The 15,640-nt window shown below is 51.3% G+C and overlaps 5 protein-coding genes across 5 annotated transcripts; 1 reads left to right on the plus strand and 4 right to left on the minus strand.

The window, feature by feature from the left end:
- Nucleotides 1-636: 636 nt before the first annotated feature.
- BDW70DRAFT_168767 (uncharacterized protein) lies at nucleotides 637-2,908 on the minus strand (the record flags this gene model as incomplete). Its single annotated transcript, XM_073742544.1, has 2 exons — nucleotides 637-726; nucleotides 776-2,908. The coding sequence occupies 2 exons, from the start codon at nucleotides 2,906-2,908 to the stop codon at nucleotides 637-639; spliced, it is 2,223 nt and encodes a 740-aa protein (XP_073600287.1).
- Nucleotides 2,909-3,308: 400 nt separating this feature from the next.
- On the minus strand, nucleotides 3,309-4,349 carry BDW70DRAFT_127815 (sucrase/ferredoxin-like domain-containing protein). Its single transcript, XM_073735328.1, has 2 exons — nucleotides 4,010-4,349; nucleotides 3,309-3,952 (listed from the first exon to the last, which is right to left on the minus strand). Exons 1-2 carry the CDS (start codon nucleotides 4,295-4,297, stop codon nucleotides 3,362-3,364), a joined length of 879 nt encoding a protein of 292 aa, XP_073600288.1. The 5' UTR covers nucleotides 4,298-4,349; the 3' UTR covers nucleotides 3,309-3,361.
- A 1,188-nt stretch (nucleotides 4,350-5,537) lies between these two features.
- BDW70DRAFT_155966 (uncharacterized protein) lies at nucleotides 5,538-6,041 on the minus strand (the record flags this gene model as incomplete). The annotated part of the gene is made up of 1 exon (XM_073740127.1): nucleotides 5,538-6,041. One exon carries the CDS (start codon nucleotides 6,039-6,041, stop codon nucleotides 5,538-5,540), a length of 504 nt encoding a protein of 167 aa, XP_073600289.1.
- A 1,637-nt stretch (nucleotides 6,042-7,678) lies between these two features.
- Nucleotides 7,679-10,431, plus strand: BDW70DRAFT_64522 (putative C6 transcription factor). The gene is made up of 4 exons (XM_073744461.1): nucleotides 7,679-8,401; nucleotides 8,450-10,024; nucleotides 10,087-10,173; nucleotides 10,228-10,431. Exons 1-4 carry the CDS (start codon nucleotides 7,766-7,768, stop codon nucleotides 10,297-10,299), a joined length of 2,370 nt encoding a protein of 789 aa, XP_073600290.1. The 5' UTR covers nucleotides 7,679-7,765; the 3' UTR covers nucleotides 10,300-10,431.
- An 869-nt stretch (nucleotides 10,432-11,300) lies between these two features.
- On the minus strand, nucleotides 11,301-13,005 carry BDW70DRAFT_155968 (glycoside hydrolase family 76 protein; the record flags this gene model as incomplete). Its single annotated transcript, XM_073740128.1, has 4 exons — nucleotides 11,301-11,870; nucleotides 11,959-12,411; nucleotides 12,502-12,749; nucleotides 12,903-13,005. The coding sequence occupies 4 exons, from the start codon at nucleotides 13,003-13,005 to the stop codon at nucleotides 11,301-11,303; spliced, it is 1,374 nt and encodes a 457-aa protein (XP_073600291.1).
- Between the last annotated feature and the right edge of the window lie 2,635 nt (nucleotides 13,006-15,640).

The following is a 15,640-nucleotide window of genomic DNA, read 5'->3' on the forward strand; positions in this document are numbered from 1 at the left end:
AAATGATAAGTAATAGCTAGAGCCTGGCTCAGACCAACAGGCCCAATGGTCCCAGCTACGCGTCTCACGGCCTCTTCTGCATTAATACTTCCTAATCTGGGGAATCTGATGGCCGCCGTGACTAGAGGAAGGCGAATGATAACTAAGGGCATTTTATCGGTCCGTTTGGGTGCTCTCGACTATCTTGGACAGCTCGGCTCTTGGCTAGGAGGCTTTAGGTGTGAATTGAGGAGGCGTTGGCAGGAGACCGTGAGCATAGCAGCTTGTGAATATTCTTACGCCTGCTCGATGGGTGATATTCTCATCTTGTAATCACTCGTAAAAGCAGCAGCATGATCACGGCTTGTTGCACTTCTTACTGCGTTGATGATAAGGGGCTAAGTACTTCTGGACAGACGGAGAGTCCTGCTCTCCATACCCTATGGTTGTATGTGCTTGGTTTGTTCTTAAAATATAAGAATGGTGCATGTGCCTCAGTGAACAGTTCTAAAAGGGAGTATAGTTGTGTGGAGTGTATTTTAGAGGCCAGCAAGCAGAACAAGGTCGGTAAATATGTAAGTTCTGAGACCGGGTTGCATCTGAGCCGTGGCGAAATAGACTCACAATGTATTAGGCATGCTTTCTTCAGACCACACATCAGCTCTCTGGTAGGCTAAGATCATCATTCCAAATCCAGCTCATTGGGTCCGTAGCGTCAAGAATAGCAGATGCGGCCGAATCCGATACCTTGCCAATGCGTTAGTTATCGCCTCATGAGTTTATTATGGTTACTTACCATGAAGTCCCAGTTGTCTACTATATCAATGGGTATATTATTGACCACCTCTGCTCCCAAATCTGGATCCTGGTCATGAGCTCCAGCCATCCTTTTCAGAATCGGTAAGCACGTATTCCCAGTCTCTTCCACTGCGAGGACTAGCACTTCCTTCATTTGGTCCCCACCATCCCTAAGCCCATCCATCAAGCCTCTCACCTGCGTTATAACTAAGCTCATCAGTAGATACCCCTTGATATTCGTCTCGCCAGCCTCTATAATTCTCAGACACCACGCCTTCACATCGTTCAGCACGGAAAGGAGATCTGGACGTAGCGGAACAGGGTTCAGACCAGCGTCTTCTTGCAGCTGCGCTCGGAGTTCCATAGTAATCATGACTGCTGCGTGACTTACAGCTGCCGGGTAGAAACCCGAGCTGCATGCTATTAAGCGTGGGAGGCCACCGCTGTCGTTGGGTGTGGTACCAGTATCAGCGTTACTGCTGGAACAAACAGGTGAACGAGGGCACGCGGCTTTCCATATTCTCAGCGAAGCATCGACTACTGCTTTTCGAGAGAAAGAGTAGGCTGTCCCGTGCAGTGACGGACCGAAATACGGGGCATGGAGAGCAGAGAAGTAGCGCTGCATGAGGAAGTCAACCATTTCGGTTCCGTACTGCAGAGTTAGCGGATAGGGCTTTGGGTCACTGCATGTTCGCAGACTCTGGCAAAGCTCTCTATACGCTGCTCGCAGTTCAGCATCGAGCCGCAGTGTCTGCTTGTATGTTCCCAGGGAACCAAGGTCGTTGAGTAACTTGACGACCGCTAGACGTTGGGGTAGGGTCCTGCGGAGTGCTAATGCCACGGATATTTGTGTCATTTCGGCTTGAGGCTTCGGTATTGGATCACAAGTCTCGAGCTGCTCATCGTTAAAGTTGTTGGGAGGGCCTGTATCAAAGTCGTCGAGGGAAATCAGAGGGGCGCCGCCGCAAGCTAAACTAAATTGAAGATTCACTTCCACGATCGTATTCCATAACCTTCGGTGCATCTCAGCGGCGAATATCGACCTCTGCGGAAGATGGCTTGGGTCGCGATGGAGACCCATGTAGATTGCCTTTCTGAGCAAAGCCCCGGCAGAAACCCAGGCTATCTCCCCACCAACGCGCAGTTGCTCTTGTGCGATCAAGAGAAGCAGGTTCGTCTGCATAGCCTCAATACTGAGCCTCGCTTTGTACTTTGGTCCGGACATCCAGATCTGGGCCTCGTATATCCACTTGATTGCTAAAGTCCGCAACGAGAATTGGTCGTCATATGTGACTGCGCCAATGGCAAATACCAGCTTGAGCTGGACCATGAAAGCCGGGTTTCGCACTGTTCCAGGCTCCCAGGACTTCTCATATTCTCTGCAGAAGCTAGGAATATGCAGAATTCGATAGAATGACTCGGTTTTCTGCAAGTAATGGTCGATTAGTGTATCGCAAATATCTCGCGAGGGCAATTCGGACGCCAATGGGGGCCAGGAAGATGCCCGCTGTGCTTTGATGCGTCTGGCAAGGGCTTTGCATCTCTCTATGCTGATCCAGGCGTCCGATGACTCTTGCATGCAGGGCTCGAGGGACTTGAATAAGTCACGAGCCAGATAGCCAATGCTGACTACCCAGTGACTCTGACCTAGTAGGCGTGTTTTGAGGCTGAAACCACGGGCGATGGGCTCCGCATGTTCCGGATCTCTCTTGTAATGGAGGTGGAATGTCCCGCTTAGGTGGGAGCTCGTTACCTCGATATCGCATTCTGGCTGTACATCACGGGTGAAAGGAGTAGCACTCGCGATCTGGCTTTCGAGGTACTGGATCCTGTGGTTCAACCTGCTCGTCTCATTGTCTGGACTGGACTCGGCCGCCCAAGAGGATACGTGGCTGGACGTACCCGATGCACCGGTTGCAGACTTCGACGACTCGGGTGAAGGTGTGAGTTGCTGACTGAAAGAGAATGAAGAGTGGTCAAGGATCTCATAGACACAAGTCCCGGTCCTAGAGCGTAGGCAGTTACTGCATGGTCTTTCTCGATTGCATTTGATCTTGCGAGTGCGGCAAAGCATACACGATACCTTTGGCCGCCTGCGTTGCTTTCCTGGCTTGAGAATAACTGACTCCATCAAGTATTGTGCCTGATATAGAGTCAGAATAGTGGATGTCAATGAGATGGAGGAATGAAAGTGACGTCGTGTGAGAGCCCTTATCTCCGCCGTTATGCCGGATCTGGAAAGAAAAAGCCGAGGCGTGTACTATACGCAGCACTCAACCGGTATCAGCACTATCAGTATAACCTCGTAGAACTCATTCGATTTTCAAGAAATCGGGAATTTCAATGGTCTTTTTGAAGCGATGCACGGCCGTGCGGGTTTATGAGCTTACGATGTAGTCAGTCTGCCAATCCACGCAGCAAGTCTCTATGCAGTGAGCATTCTTTCGCTCTTCATGCAGTTCTCCTGGCATGAACCTCGACATATTACTATTTTTGATGGAGACAAATCTGATACGGGATGATGACGTGACCTAATAATATCTATTATGCTGGGTATCCAATACAGTAAACAATGCCCTTCTATCTACCAACTCGTCAACCCCTTCAACCGGTCAAAGCCGCCGCGCAGCTGAAAATCCGGGTGTACGACCTTTCCCTGCAGAAGCGTATAGTTGACGATGCCCTCGCAATGCTCAGGCCGGACTCTCGCCAGCCAGATCATCTGCTGCTCCTTCTTGCGGTAGACCAACACGTTCGCCGAGAACTTGTGCCCGCCGACATGGGAGACAAAGAAGATCCCGACGCCACCAGGACGCTCATCATCGGCGTCGCGGTACAAACCATGTGGCCGGAGATGGCGTTCGAGCTCGCGCTTGATCAGGGGCGCTGTAATGCCGCATCGTGCATCGCGTCGCTTGTGCGAGCAGAGGAGCACGACATAGTCATACTCGCAGGGTCGGGATTTTAACCGAACATTGGGCAGTGATATGTTTGTTTTTGAGTGCTGCGACACGGGAGCGTCGATGAAGTGGCTGACGACCTCTCGGACGTCGCTGGGATTCACTCCGTCGACAAAGGTAAAAGATGGGAGAAGAAGGATGGTGGTCCCGTTTCTCCCGGTCTCGTCTCCATCGTCTTTTGGAGGCTTCAGATTTGACGCGGAGACCATCATGCGCTGGAATCGACATCTGATCAGCTACTGCGCAGGTAAGACCCCAATTCTGGCACTCACCCCATGCTGCGACGAGACACCGTCGAACGCCTCCATCAGGCTTCCTCGCTCTTGCTCGACATGCTGCTTCCAGTCGGACCTGCCCGTCGCGACCAGGACGTGCGTGTGGAACTGCTTGATACGGCCGTAGAGCGGTAGCGAGGTTTCTACCTTGACTTTGTCTGGGAAGTTCACTGTGCAGTCCGCGCAGTCTTTCTTGCAGTCGGGGCCATCCTGTTTGGGGTCGACGGTCGGGAAGATGTAATCGTCGCGTTGGAGACCCGTTATTGAGAGGAGCGAGCGGAGCATTATCTCTTTAGTAGGAATATGAAGCCACAATAATAATTGATATGAAGACGAGTTGTATTGTAGCTGACTGAAGAAAGGGTGGTGAGACGGTCAGTCGGCTCTAGTATTCTTATACGATACCTCGGGCTCGGAGATGACCGAATTCCCCGAGAAGTATCCCCGAGCCCGCCAAGGCTGAAAAGAAGAATACCTAGTCCTAACTCAGGGGATCACCATTTCCCATTCGTCATGTTGAACGTTTGTTGTCTGCCTACTTGCGATACGACGCACTGTGGCTTGATAGCGGGTACCTTGGGGAAGGGGAATTGACCACAATTGTCAGATATATGGATATAAGCAACTGAGCTGATAAACCGTGTCTCGGCTGTCTACAAGTATCGTGATTGTGGCTCGGGAAGAACCTCCTCGGACGCCGACCAAAAGCGATGATATACATCTAAGACATGGCAGAGTTTGCTCACATGCTATTGTCAACAACAGAGATGATATTTCAGTTGGTGGCTTCGGATACAACTCTTCTGCCAGCTGGCCGCAATCACTGGTAGCCCTGGGCTCTGCTAAACTTACGCTATAGGAAACTGACAACCAGTATGTTAGTCAGAACTTACTCTCCAAGAGGGTTAGCCCTTCTTGGGTGAGTGGGAAGTTCAATAGAACCTGGGCTGATTCTCATCTGTCAATGGGAGCTTTTAACGCGCTAGCTGACTAAGGTTTGTTACATAACCATACCACCCTCCGGTATCGTACATCAGACAATAAGATACGTACTCAGTACATATAGGCTCATCCTAAGCACCGTGCTTAACATAGATGAAGGTATTTCGTGACAGATAACAGAGGGACCAGTCTAAATAGAGCTGTTTCATAACTTGCTTACAACTTCACATTTATGCCATTCTTCCCGTAGTTGAATTATTCTAGGCTTGGTATATGTTCAGCCCAACCATTATATCCAAGCTGCCAGTTATCTCTAACCTTGTTCATTCCATCCTCCCAGCCAGCACCTCTTTCTGCTCCCTTATACTTGACCGCCATATCTGGATGTGGAACCTGAATAACCCTTATCCCAGCCTGTCTTGCAGCCTCTACCCCAACCAACTGTCTTTAAAAACTAGACATTTATAAGGCAAGATGGGTTTTTTTTTTTTTGCCTGAGCCTGCAGCTGAATTTAGTATCTGCAATACAACAAAATATATATCAGGTGCTGGCTTTCCTTAACTCTGTTATACCTGCAGGTTATTACCCAAAACTGCTCGTTGGGCTGGAAGAAGCTAAGCAGCTGTTTTTTTTCTGGCGCCAGGCCTCGTCAGGACTCTTGCCCCAATCTGCCGCTGAGTGATAGCCTCCGTAGGCCCGGAGCTTTACTCTATGCCCGCTGGTGGCATTGTCCAGAAGGAGGCCAAACTCATGAACTGCAGCCCCATGTGGCTTTGATACAGCCACCGTGAGTAGCAGTATCTCCAGCTGCTTGTTGTAGGACGAAACATTCGAAAACGGATGTTCTTCAGATTCGAGAAACTCGGCGTGAAATATCTCGTTGGTAACTTTAGTGAGTGATAACCACTCACTATAAGGTTGGATTGTATTGAATGCATGCTGAAAGTCTTTCAGGAATTGCTCTTTCCCTTGGTTGGCGTATTTGGGGATGGGGCAGGTCGGATGCGTGAGATCTCCTAGGAAACGGCAACTATCAGTCGTAGAAGTGAAGGTCGCGTCAGTTCCTGTCTTGGCCACTTCACTCATCATGATCATAGTAATGAGCTGAAAAGACCATTTTATTTAAGTGGTAGATCTTGACGGGAGGGCCTGTATATGCAGAGTTAGGTTAAGCTGCAGGATGACGTTGCATGTAGGGTACGGGTGGCGTCATCTAGGGCTACGCTTCTAGGTCTTCAGCATGGCAGCAATAGCTATCAGCGACAGGCATGATTATAGATTGCCCAGTCACTGTGCAGATACACAGGGTCAACGGAGCTGGTTAAGAGACGCTTAATACGGCCGCCGTAGTAGCCATTTCCGGCTGCCAGACAACCGTCACATCATTTAATGGGCATACAACTTTATTATATACCAGGATCAACTGAAGACTTGCTATACTCAAGGATATTATTATTAATGCTCTAAATATGAGAACCCTAAAACTACTAAGAAGTAGTTTAATTACATACAAATTAATATAATGCCGCATAGGATTGTGGCAAAGGATACCTACAACTTTGATAAGACTGGCTTGCTATGGGCCTCGTTGTCACAGGCTATGGCCTGGGTCTTGGTTATCGGCAATGCCCTCAACCAAAGGTCTAAACAAGGTTACATCTGTCTGAACCAAGGTACGGAAAAGTCAAAAGTGTTGACGTATGTCCAGAAAAGTTGATAAAAGGGAGGAGAGAGGGTTCATGTTTCTGTCTTTTATTTGTTTCTCTAAGCTTGTGATATTCGTGAATACAGGACAGCTAGTTGAAAACAATACTTCCTACGCCCGTGACACTCGTAGCTACTATTCAAATAGTTACTCAAGCTGATTACTATAGAAAGGCACCTCTTGTACAGCCAGGTAATGAAAAATAGGTTACTTCTATTAAATATATTAACTTAACTGGCTGGGCACTTCCTCCATGCATTATTTTTAGAGGGAGAATTTACATGTTTCAATAAGCAAGGTTCGTTTGATGTATGAAGTATGATTGATTGTTGATTATTTTCTGAAGCTACGCTAAAGATATCATTTAATATTCTGCCCTACAACAGACTGCCTGGGTCACGGGCCGGGCCATCATCCTGCGAGCCGCGAGCCAGCCTCTTGGGTATGGGATATGGCAACAGGGTGGTATGTCTATAGATCCGCACTTTATGCAGTTAGGCCATGTATTCGAGCACCACTGCAGTGCAGTACTTATTATAACAGAAGACACAGGTAATTGCAATGTCCTAATCAAGTTCCAACCTAATTTATAGAGAAATACAATTATTTTGGTTGATAGTGTCCAAAAATTGCTTACACATGGAATTGGAGCGGAGATCGCCCGCTTGCTTATGGCCCACTCACTTACAGGATACGTTCGTTACCTTACCTCTACGTATTATACCCTTGAATGGAGGCTCTGCAATACATGCATACTGTTATCTTGTCGCATACCATGCGCTGACGGCCACTGTAAGCAACGTGGCGGAACATATTCTAATCGAGAACACCTGAGTATATCTGTCCATCGAAGAACGGGAGGTTCAAGCCTGTTCACCTACCGGAAGATGCGCTGAGTGTGATATCGCTATATATATTATGTAGTCAGTCAGTGTCAGTCTCAATACTGGACATGGCTAAGTACTAGGTCGGGCGGCGGGATTATTTTCCCAATTCGGCCAAGAGAGCCGCCCCGACACGTAAGCCGCGCGTCTCCGGATCTGCTCACTCAAAACCCCGACAGAGACTGTCCAATTGAGTATCCAGAGGATTAGCAGATCGCCAGATGGCTGACATCCAGGCTCCTGAACAACGTGTCCGAAAGAGGCGGCGGCGGACGATCGCCTGCGCGCAGTGCCGCAGTCGAAAACTGAAATGTGACCGCGAGTACCCGACCTGCGGCCGGTGCATAAAGAGCAAAACGCCCACCAAGTGCTCGTACGAAGATGGCTTTTTATGGCAGCAGCCAAGCACGGTGGATTCGTCTTACGGCGAGCGAGCGAGAGCTTCAGCCCCAGCAAGCACGCAGAGTCAGATGCTGTTGGTCGATCAGCCGGCTGCCCACCCGACCCCAGACTCGGGGATAAGCTCGTCTCGGCCTCAACTGACAAATTCGACGAATACGTGCCCTAGAGGCGAAAAGCGAGGCGAAAAGCGAGTCGAGAATCGTGATCGTTTTCTAGAAACCGTCTTGGGAGCGCCCAAGGCTGCGGTCAATCAGGACTTCATGAACAGCGCTGAGCTTTTGCACCGCCATCGACTCCATCCGGCGGATCCTGAACGTGCGGACTCGGTGCAGGACGATGAGCCGCCGGTGTCGTCGTCACAGCCGCTCGACCTTTCGCCTCGAATCATGTTGCGGGGGAAGGATACAAAGACCCGATACAACGGATCCGGCATCTTCGCCAACCTCATTGCGCAGGTAGGCCGACCCAAGCACGAGTTGAAGGTGCAGTGCTAACCGGCGCAGTTCCCGGATCTCAGGTCGTTTGCAGAAGAGATCCGGCTTGCCAGTCCGCACCTGTCCGCTCTTCGATTCGATCTGACCAGGGTCACGAGGGGGCTGTGGAAGAAGAAGATCCTCAACGAGCCGGTCAAGAGCCTGGATACGGCATCTTTGATCGCGTTGCTGCCGTCTCGAAACACCGTGGACGAGCTGATCGTTTTATACCTCACGCATGTCGAGTCGCTGCATCGTATCCTCCACATCCCCACGTTCTTAAGAGAATTGGAAAGCTTCTGGGACCAGAAATACAACCCGGCCATGGTGTCGGCGGCATTTGTCGTGCAGCTGCTCCTCGTCCTTGCTTGTGCTTGGAACCTGGCAGATTTCACCACTCTTGAGCTAAAAAACGGGTCTAGCCTCGATTGCTATACCGCCATTGACTGGGTTAAGCATGCAGATAAGTGGATCGAGACCGCCCATATCAAGCGATCAGATATCATTGTTCTCCGGTTGCATATCCTTCTAGTCACTGCTCAAAAGAGCCTCGGGATGGGCCGCAGCAAATCTTGGCTTTCTACTGCAACTCTGGTGAAGCAGGCCATGCTGGCTGGTTACCATCGGGATACCAGTCTTTACACCAAGATCTCCCCGTTCAACCAGGAAATGCGCAGGCGCATCTGGGTCACCATCGTGGAGCTGGACCTCCAGGTGTCTTTTGAACGTGGAATGCCGCCGTCCGTACAGGAGTCCGATTATGACACGGCGCCGCCGTTGAACGTCAACGACATCGACCTGCGTGAGGACATGGAGGAGCTGCCCGCAGAGCAGCCTCCAGAGGAATTCACGGACTGCTCTTTTCAGACCGCGCTAACGAAGTCTCTTCCTTTGCGGCTAAAGGTTTGCCATCTGATGCACTCGCCACGGATCAAATGCCGCTATGACGAGATTCTTCGCTTGGACTGGGAACTGAACCGGCATCTATCGAAGAAGCCCAACTGGAAGAATCCCGAAATTGACCACATCCAGACAGCGGACAAATGGACCCTGGCCAAGGCCATGCTAGAGAACAAGATCGGTCTCAGTCTGCTTGCAATCCACACCCCTTTTGCGATTGAAGCGCCACGGGAACCGCTTTTTGCTCCTTCAGCCCGGGCACGACTGGAGCTAGTGACTATGATACTATCAACTCAGAAGCGACTGCACGAGACATCGCGGTCGCTATCCCTCTGCAACCTTGGGGACTGGACCGTCCAAGCTTACTGCTCGATCTGCCAGTTACTGCACGAGGGAGCCGCTAACCCAGGGCTCTCTCTAATCCATACCCTTCCGGGCCTACCGGAAACCCTAATCTCCTTAGTCGAGGTATCTCTTGCTTGCATGGAGAGCCGGCTTCTTCTGGTGATTAAGGGGGCCAAGGAATACTTCTTCATGTCGACTATTCTGGCTCTGGCCAAGGCCAAACTATGGCCGGTCCAGGCAACGGTCTACAAACAGGAGGTCGTAGAGAGAGTCATTCTATTCGCGCAGACTCTCTTTACACGGCACGCCAATTGCGCCCATCTGGGAGAATTGGGAATGGGGAGTTTTAAAACCAATCAGGTGTGTATCTTTCCATTTCACCATGCACGGGCAGGGGGCTGACATTGTTTCGTTCCTCTTAGATCCCAATCCTGAACAGCATTCAAGGTGTGCCGCAGCAATTTGCTTCTGAGATCAATGTGCCAATGACAGGGGATTTTGGCCTAATGGTGAGCTTTCCCGAGATCATTTGCTGCTACCATTACCATTACTAACAGCGCTAGGCGCCTGGTGATTTTGATCCTTTCCTGGGTGCATTCGACTGGGGGGACATGGCAGGACTGGCATATGAATAACTTTGTCATTACAGCATCTCCCAAGAATACAGTGCCGCAGCGGTCAAGCCAGCGACTTGTTGGTGCAGTTCCAGTAAGCCTTTTGCAGCTGATACCTATTAGTTCGTAATGTATCCAGCACCGTCCCGGTGGAGGTCATTACTGCGGTGGCTCTCACCGGTTCAATGCAATACAGGAGGCCGGTCGTGGCTCTGAGCCACTATACCTCGCGGTCTGAACGAGGCATCTGAACCTTGTTTTGGGGACAGAGCATCTTACCATGCCTTATATTTCGCGCTTTGGGCCGGCAATCTCCTGCCCGACATCGCCTTCTTGCACAGCCTGAACCTTCAGATTCGCTCTTGCTGTATACAGTCTCCCATGATACATAACTGCTTCCATCGCTTCACTGCCCTGTAGAGCCACCGTCTCAGAAGGGTGCGTACCACCTTGGTCATGCCTGATAGCAGCAAACCGCTCCCAGGCGGCTAGTTCTGACACCATATCGGTCTTCATCTTTTCACCAGGCCCTTCATTCCAACTAACTTGACGACGCCTTTCCAGTTGACTCTTCAGCCACAGCTGGCGATACCTTCGCGGACAGCTCCTCACCCATTCACCCTCCCACCAACTTGCTTCTTGCCTCGACCATTTGCACACTCCATGATGTCCTCCCACGTCCACTGCATCAGTCCAGCACTCGGGATAGCCTATTCATTTTCTCTGCCTCTTGTCTGACTATATTTGGACCATCATCTTCGCGGATCCGACTTGTGCCCATCGCCCAGTCGCAGTCAAGCGGTAAATTCAGTACATTCGCTCATTTGATTCACATGGGATTGTCCGTCCTTCCCAGTCACACCATCTATCAGGGCCGGCAAGCAGCCCGCGGCTACATCGACCGCCATCAGTTGACCCTCAGGTATAAAGAAACAGATGTAGCAGGACAATCGTCGCTTCTGTGACAAAAGTAGAGTTAGTGTGTGCGCGCGTGTGAGCGCTGAGCTTCATCGAGAGAAGAGTCAATCCTGCCTAACCAACCACCACGCCGCGGATAATATCCCTAGACTCCAGGCAGCAGTCAGGATCCACGAGCCCACGCGGTCGCCCGTGGTAATAGTGCGCAAGGTGGCCGGATCGTCACTATCGTGTGTCTCAAGGTGCTGCTCTTTGGCATCGGGGTTGGTGTCGATTGTCTTCGCTGTGGCTTCAGTCATGAGCATCAAGTTGGACGTGATGCCGCCAAGAGCAGCCATCTGCACCTCCAGCCCCTTGATCCCGTCCCAGGTGTCCTGGTACCAGCGGTTTCCGCACAGGTTCTCGCTTTCTCCGTCGCATTGGCGGCCAATGGCTGAGGCCGACCCCTGGAGCTTCGGAATGATGGTCGCGCGTGTCTGCGGGACCAGATTTGCTGTAAGTGCCATCCACATGGCGGTCCAGCCCTTGAAGCAGAGCATGTTGCGATCGCAGGTATGGAGTTTCTCGCAGGATACTTCGGACATGACGCTGTGGTCGTACTCGGCGGGGAAGAAGGTCGTTTCGAGGCGTGCGAGAAGACCGGTGGTGGCTCTGAGCCACTTTTCGTCGCCGGTCTGGACGAGCGTTGTTAGCTGGAATCCAGTGGATTGAAAGCGGCGGCGGAGTAGATGGGAGTGGGCACGGGAAAAAGAGAATACTTACGGCATTATACATGAAAGCGCAGCCCGCGAGATACGAGCCGTAGTTATAGCTCCACTGCATATTTCCGCTTTCCGTGCAATTGCTCTGCCCGGTTGTCGAATCGGCCACGAACCAGTCCTGGTCCGGCGTGATCAACGGCGAGTCCACCGACCAGTTCCAGATCTTCTCAGCAAAATCAAAATAGGTCGTGTTCTCGGTAAACCGGCCGAGCCGGGCTGCGAGCTGGAAGAGGCCGCCGTTGGAGATGGAGTTGCGCAGTTTGCTCCCTTTCTGCCATGCATGGATCTGCCAGTTAATACCTCCATTACAGGCGCTCATGTCCCAGCGGTTCGCCTGCATATTAAAGACCGCGCGAGCCAGCGTCGTCCATGTCGGCTTGCCCTCGATCTCAGGGAATCCGGTCTCGGACGCGGTGATAGCCGCCAAACCCCAGAACATCTGGTCGTCGTTGCCCTATCACCGACAGTAAGTACGATGCTCGACCCAACCGTGATATAAACAGAAAAAAAAAAATTCATGCTTTGAAAAGAAAGAGTCACCCACGAGCCATTGGCTGTAGTTCGAATCGAAGAAGTCGTAGTTCCGGCCGGCCTGGAACATCAGGTCATGCGATACGATGGAATTATACTGGTCGTCGCCCGACGCTTGCCAGTACTGGATCAACGTCATGAACATAGCACCCGCCACATACCACGTATCGGTGAGCTTCCCTGGGATCCCCTCTGTCTGGTTCTGGGCATAGAACGTCATCATCGGAGCGGCGATCTCCTTGCCGGCCTGTTTCAGAGACTCTAGTTATCAAGTTAGAATATAGTCTTCCCAGTGTAGTCCGTTTGATCGAGCTCATCGAATGTACATCTAACAAGATCAGGAGGCAACACTGTGGATGCGACGAGATGGGTAGGAGCTGGGTAGGAGCTGGGTAGGAGTTGGGATGGGTATACCAGCAGAGGAGACCTCGATGGGGATGTCCGCAAGGACCAGCTGCCCGAGAAGCAGAACCGCGACGGCGGTCCCAGCGAGGGACCGCAGAGTTCCCCCGCGCATTCTCTTTTGGTCTGGGGATGATTGTGTGACGGAAGATGATGGATCGGATGATCCGTGAGGAGGGGACGTTGCTGAGCGGGCATTCGTATTAATATTTCTTACCGTACCGTATCCCAGGCAAGGGCCTGAGCTGGCAAGGGCAGCCGGGGGATCGGGCCTGTCAGCATCGGAATGTAACCTCGTCTCGGGTCTAGTCGCGCTCCCACGGTCTCCCACGGTGTCCCAATGCCCCTGCCTAGTCTCAGCCACGAGTTCACTAACTACGCCCCGGCCGAGGCTCAGTCTAGCATCCCCGCGCTGCGGGGGTCAGTCAGCGCTTGTGCCACCGATCTGGCATCGTAAGAGAATCTGCTACAGAAAGCACAGGGCACGTAGGACGTCGACTCTATCCTGCCGCTGGTGAGACAGACCATCTCGACGCCGGCGACTGCTATATGTCAACCAGAAAATATGACTGTCTAAGACTAAACAGGTAGTCATGACGTCTTTTGGCTTAGCGTTATATTTTTCCGATTCTCTCTCCTTAGCTGCTCCAGATTACGTGACCTCTACCGATAGAATGGTTGTTTTTAAACGAAAAGGAAAAGAAAAGGAAAAGAAAAGGAAATAATTGTCGAGAGACAATGCAAGACTGCTGTTGCAGTGGCTCTGCATATTGGCCATATTAATGGTTCTAGGATTGTAGTCAGAGAATTGCACTGCACTGCCGTTTCTCACTGATCAGAACAGCCACTGGCATGGGGCTGCTCACCAGCTGTCCAGAGACTGACTGAGCAATAGAGGTAGGGACGCCGGTTGTTCTGGGACGTTGGTGCACGTGACTCACCAGAGGTCGATGTCCACTGCCAGGCATCAGCCTCATATTTTTCTTTTTCCTTCCTTTTTCTTTTCCTTCCTCTCTTTTTCGTTTCGTGAAATGGTTCGTACGGAGTATTGTAGGCAACAATAAATAAGCGATGGTGGGGAAATACGAGCTGACGTCTCGTCTGCGGGGGATCGAAGCTCATTGGGCGCTCCGGCAGAGGCGCAAGGAGACTCTTAACGGTCACCAATTTTTGACATATTCTACTCGCTTACCACATGATCCTTCTTGTCCAGACAGCAGAGGAGTTGAAGAGTGTCGCTGGGCTTTCGCAATCGATGTGATGTGGGAGTTGGAAGGCGTCAAAAAGACGACAAGACGACAGGAACGTTCGACACGCCAATTTATGTCTCATGGGATGGGTTGGGTCTGGTCGACCGTTTCCTGACGATGTGCCGCGAATTGCATACTATATACGGAGTAGTTCGTACTGTTGGAGCCCAGGGATTGGCCAACAAACACGGCGTCAGAGCCGTGTCCGCGTTGGATGAAGCGCACTGTGGGAGGCCTCTGGGCCTCTGGCCTCTGATTCTCCTAATATACCCTGTGGAAGCTTGAGCTCAGTGGAGCTCTGCCGACGACGCTAAGACGAGCTATGAATGAGGCTGGGTACGGGGCCGAGGATCGGAGGCGCAGGGCCAAGGCCCTGCGTCCCTGCGGCCGGCTGCCTGTGACCCAGCATAGACAGCGCTCCTTTTTGATAGACGCAACTGCACAGACCGTCTCGGGTCGATGTCGATTATCTGCCAGGCTCAGAAACTCAGCCTTCTAGTGCTAATTTCGCATCGCACTCTGATCGATCCGGCCACTATCTCTCTAGCTTTTCACGTGGCTTTCTGCAAGCCACCGCAGCACCTCAGCTGGTCCTTTGCTATTTGACTGTGGTCGCTCGAATACCGGTTATAATTACTGGCACTGTGGACGAAAGTCCAGAGCATAGCCTGTGTTTAGCCTGTGTTGTCGGCTACTTGGAGGAAGTCCACATTCGACAGGCAAGACTTAACCACTGCCAGCACGAGCTGGCGTTCTCGCCGATAAAATGATTGATGATAGATACATCGCCAGCTCCCTTGCCAGCTGCGGTAAGGTCAGTACCCGGGCCGGGCCTGGACGGCGACACGGTTATCGACCATATGACTGTCTCTACGTCGTCCTAGAGCAGCCCCCTGTTCTGCGGCACTGTCGAGCTTGGTACTCCAGACCTTCCCAGAGCATAAAGGACAACCCCTTCAGCGTTGCAATGATCTATGATTATCTAGTTTAGCTTCCATTAAGACCGCTTGGCTTATTCCAGTAATCCAAGTAGTATGATCATAAAGTCTTAGCTCTCCAGCTCTGCTTCAGATTATCAGTAAAATCGCTGTGTGGAGGGGTGTACGCGTTCGTTACAGTACGGTACGCAGGGTTAGACTATGTACAGGCAAGGGCAACACATGCTTCTTGATAAAGGGAGAAGTATCGTTCTTTCTGGCGTAGCAAAGACAAGCCGCTCGTTAAACTTTCCTCGATTCGCCTCCTGCATACCAAGTTACCTGTGGAACGCCATTGTGAGGGTCAGAAGCAAGCTTCTCCCCCTGGGTCTGGCTTCGGCTGCGTACGTTCGGTAAGAGAGAATGTTCGATATCTCACTCCAGGTTCTAGGCTCAGAGTAGGGCAGAAATCACTGGTACAGTAGTACCGTTTGCCAGCCTAGGTATTTAGAAGTAGTTATATATATTTGCGTGGAAGGCTGGACTTTCGCCGCTTGCCGCTTCGTATCGTTTAGTATGTCAA

Source organism: Aspergillus foveolatus (assembly GCF_047715535.1).
Source record: "Aspergillus foveolatus strain CBS 279.81 unplaced genomic scaffold BDW70scaffold_3, whole genome shotgun sequence".
NCBI classification, from domain to species: Eukaryota; Fungi; Ascomycota; class Eurotiomycetes; order Eurotiales; family Aspergillaceae; genus Aspergillus; species Aspergillus foveolatus.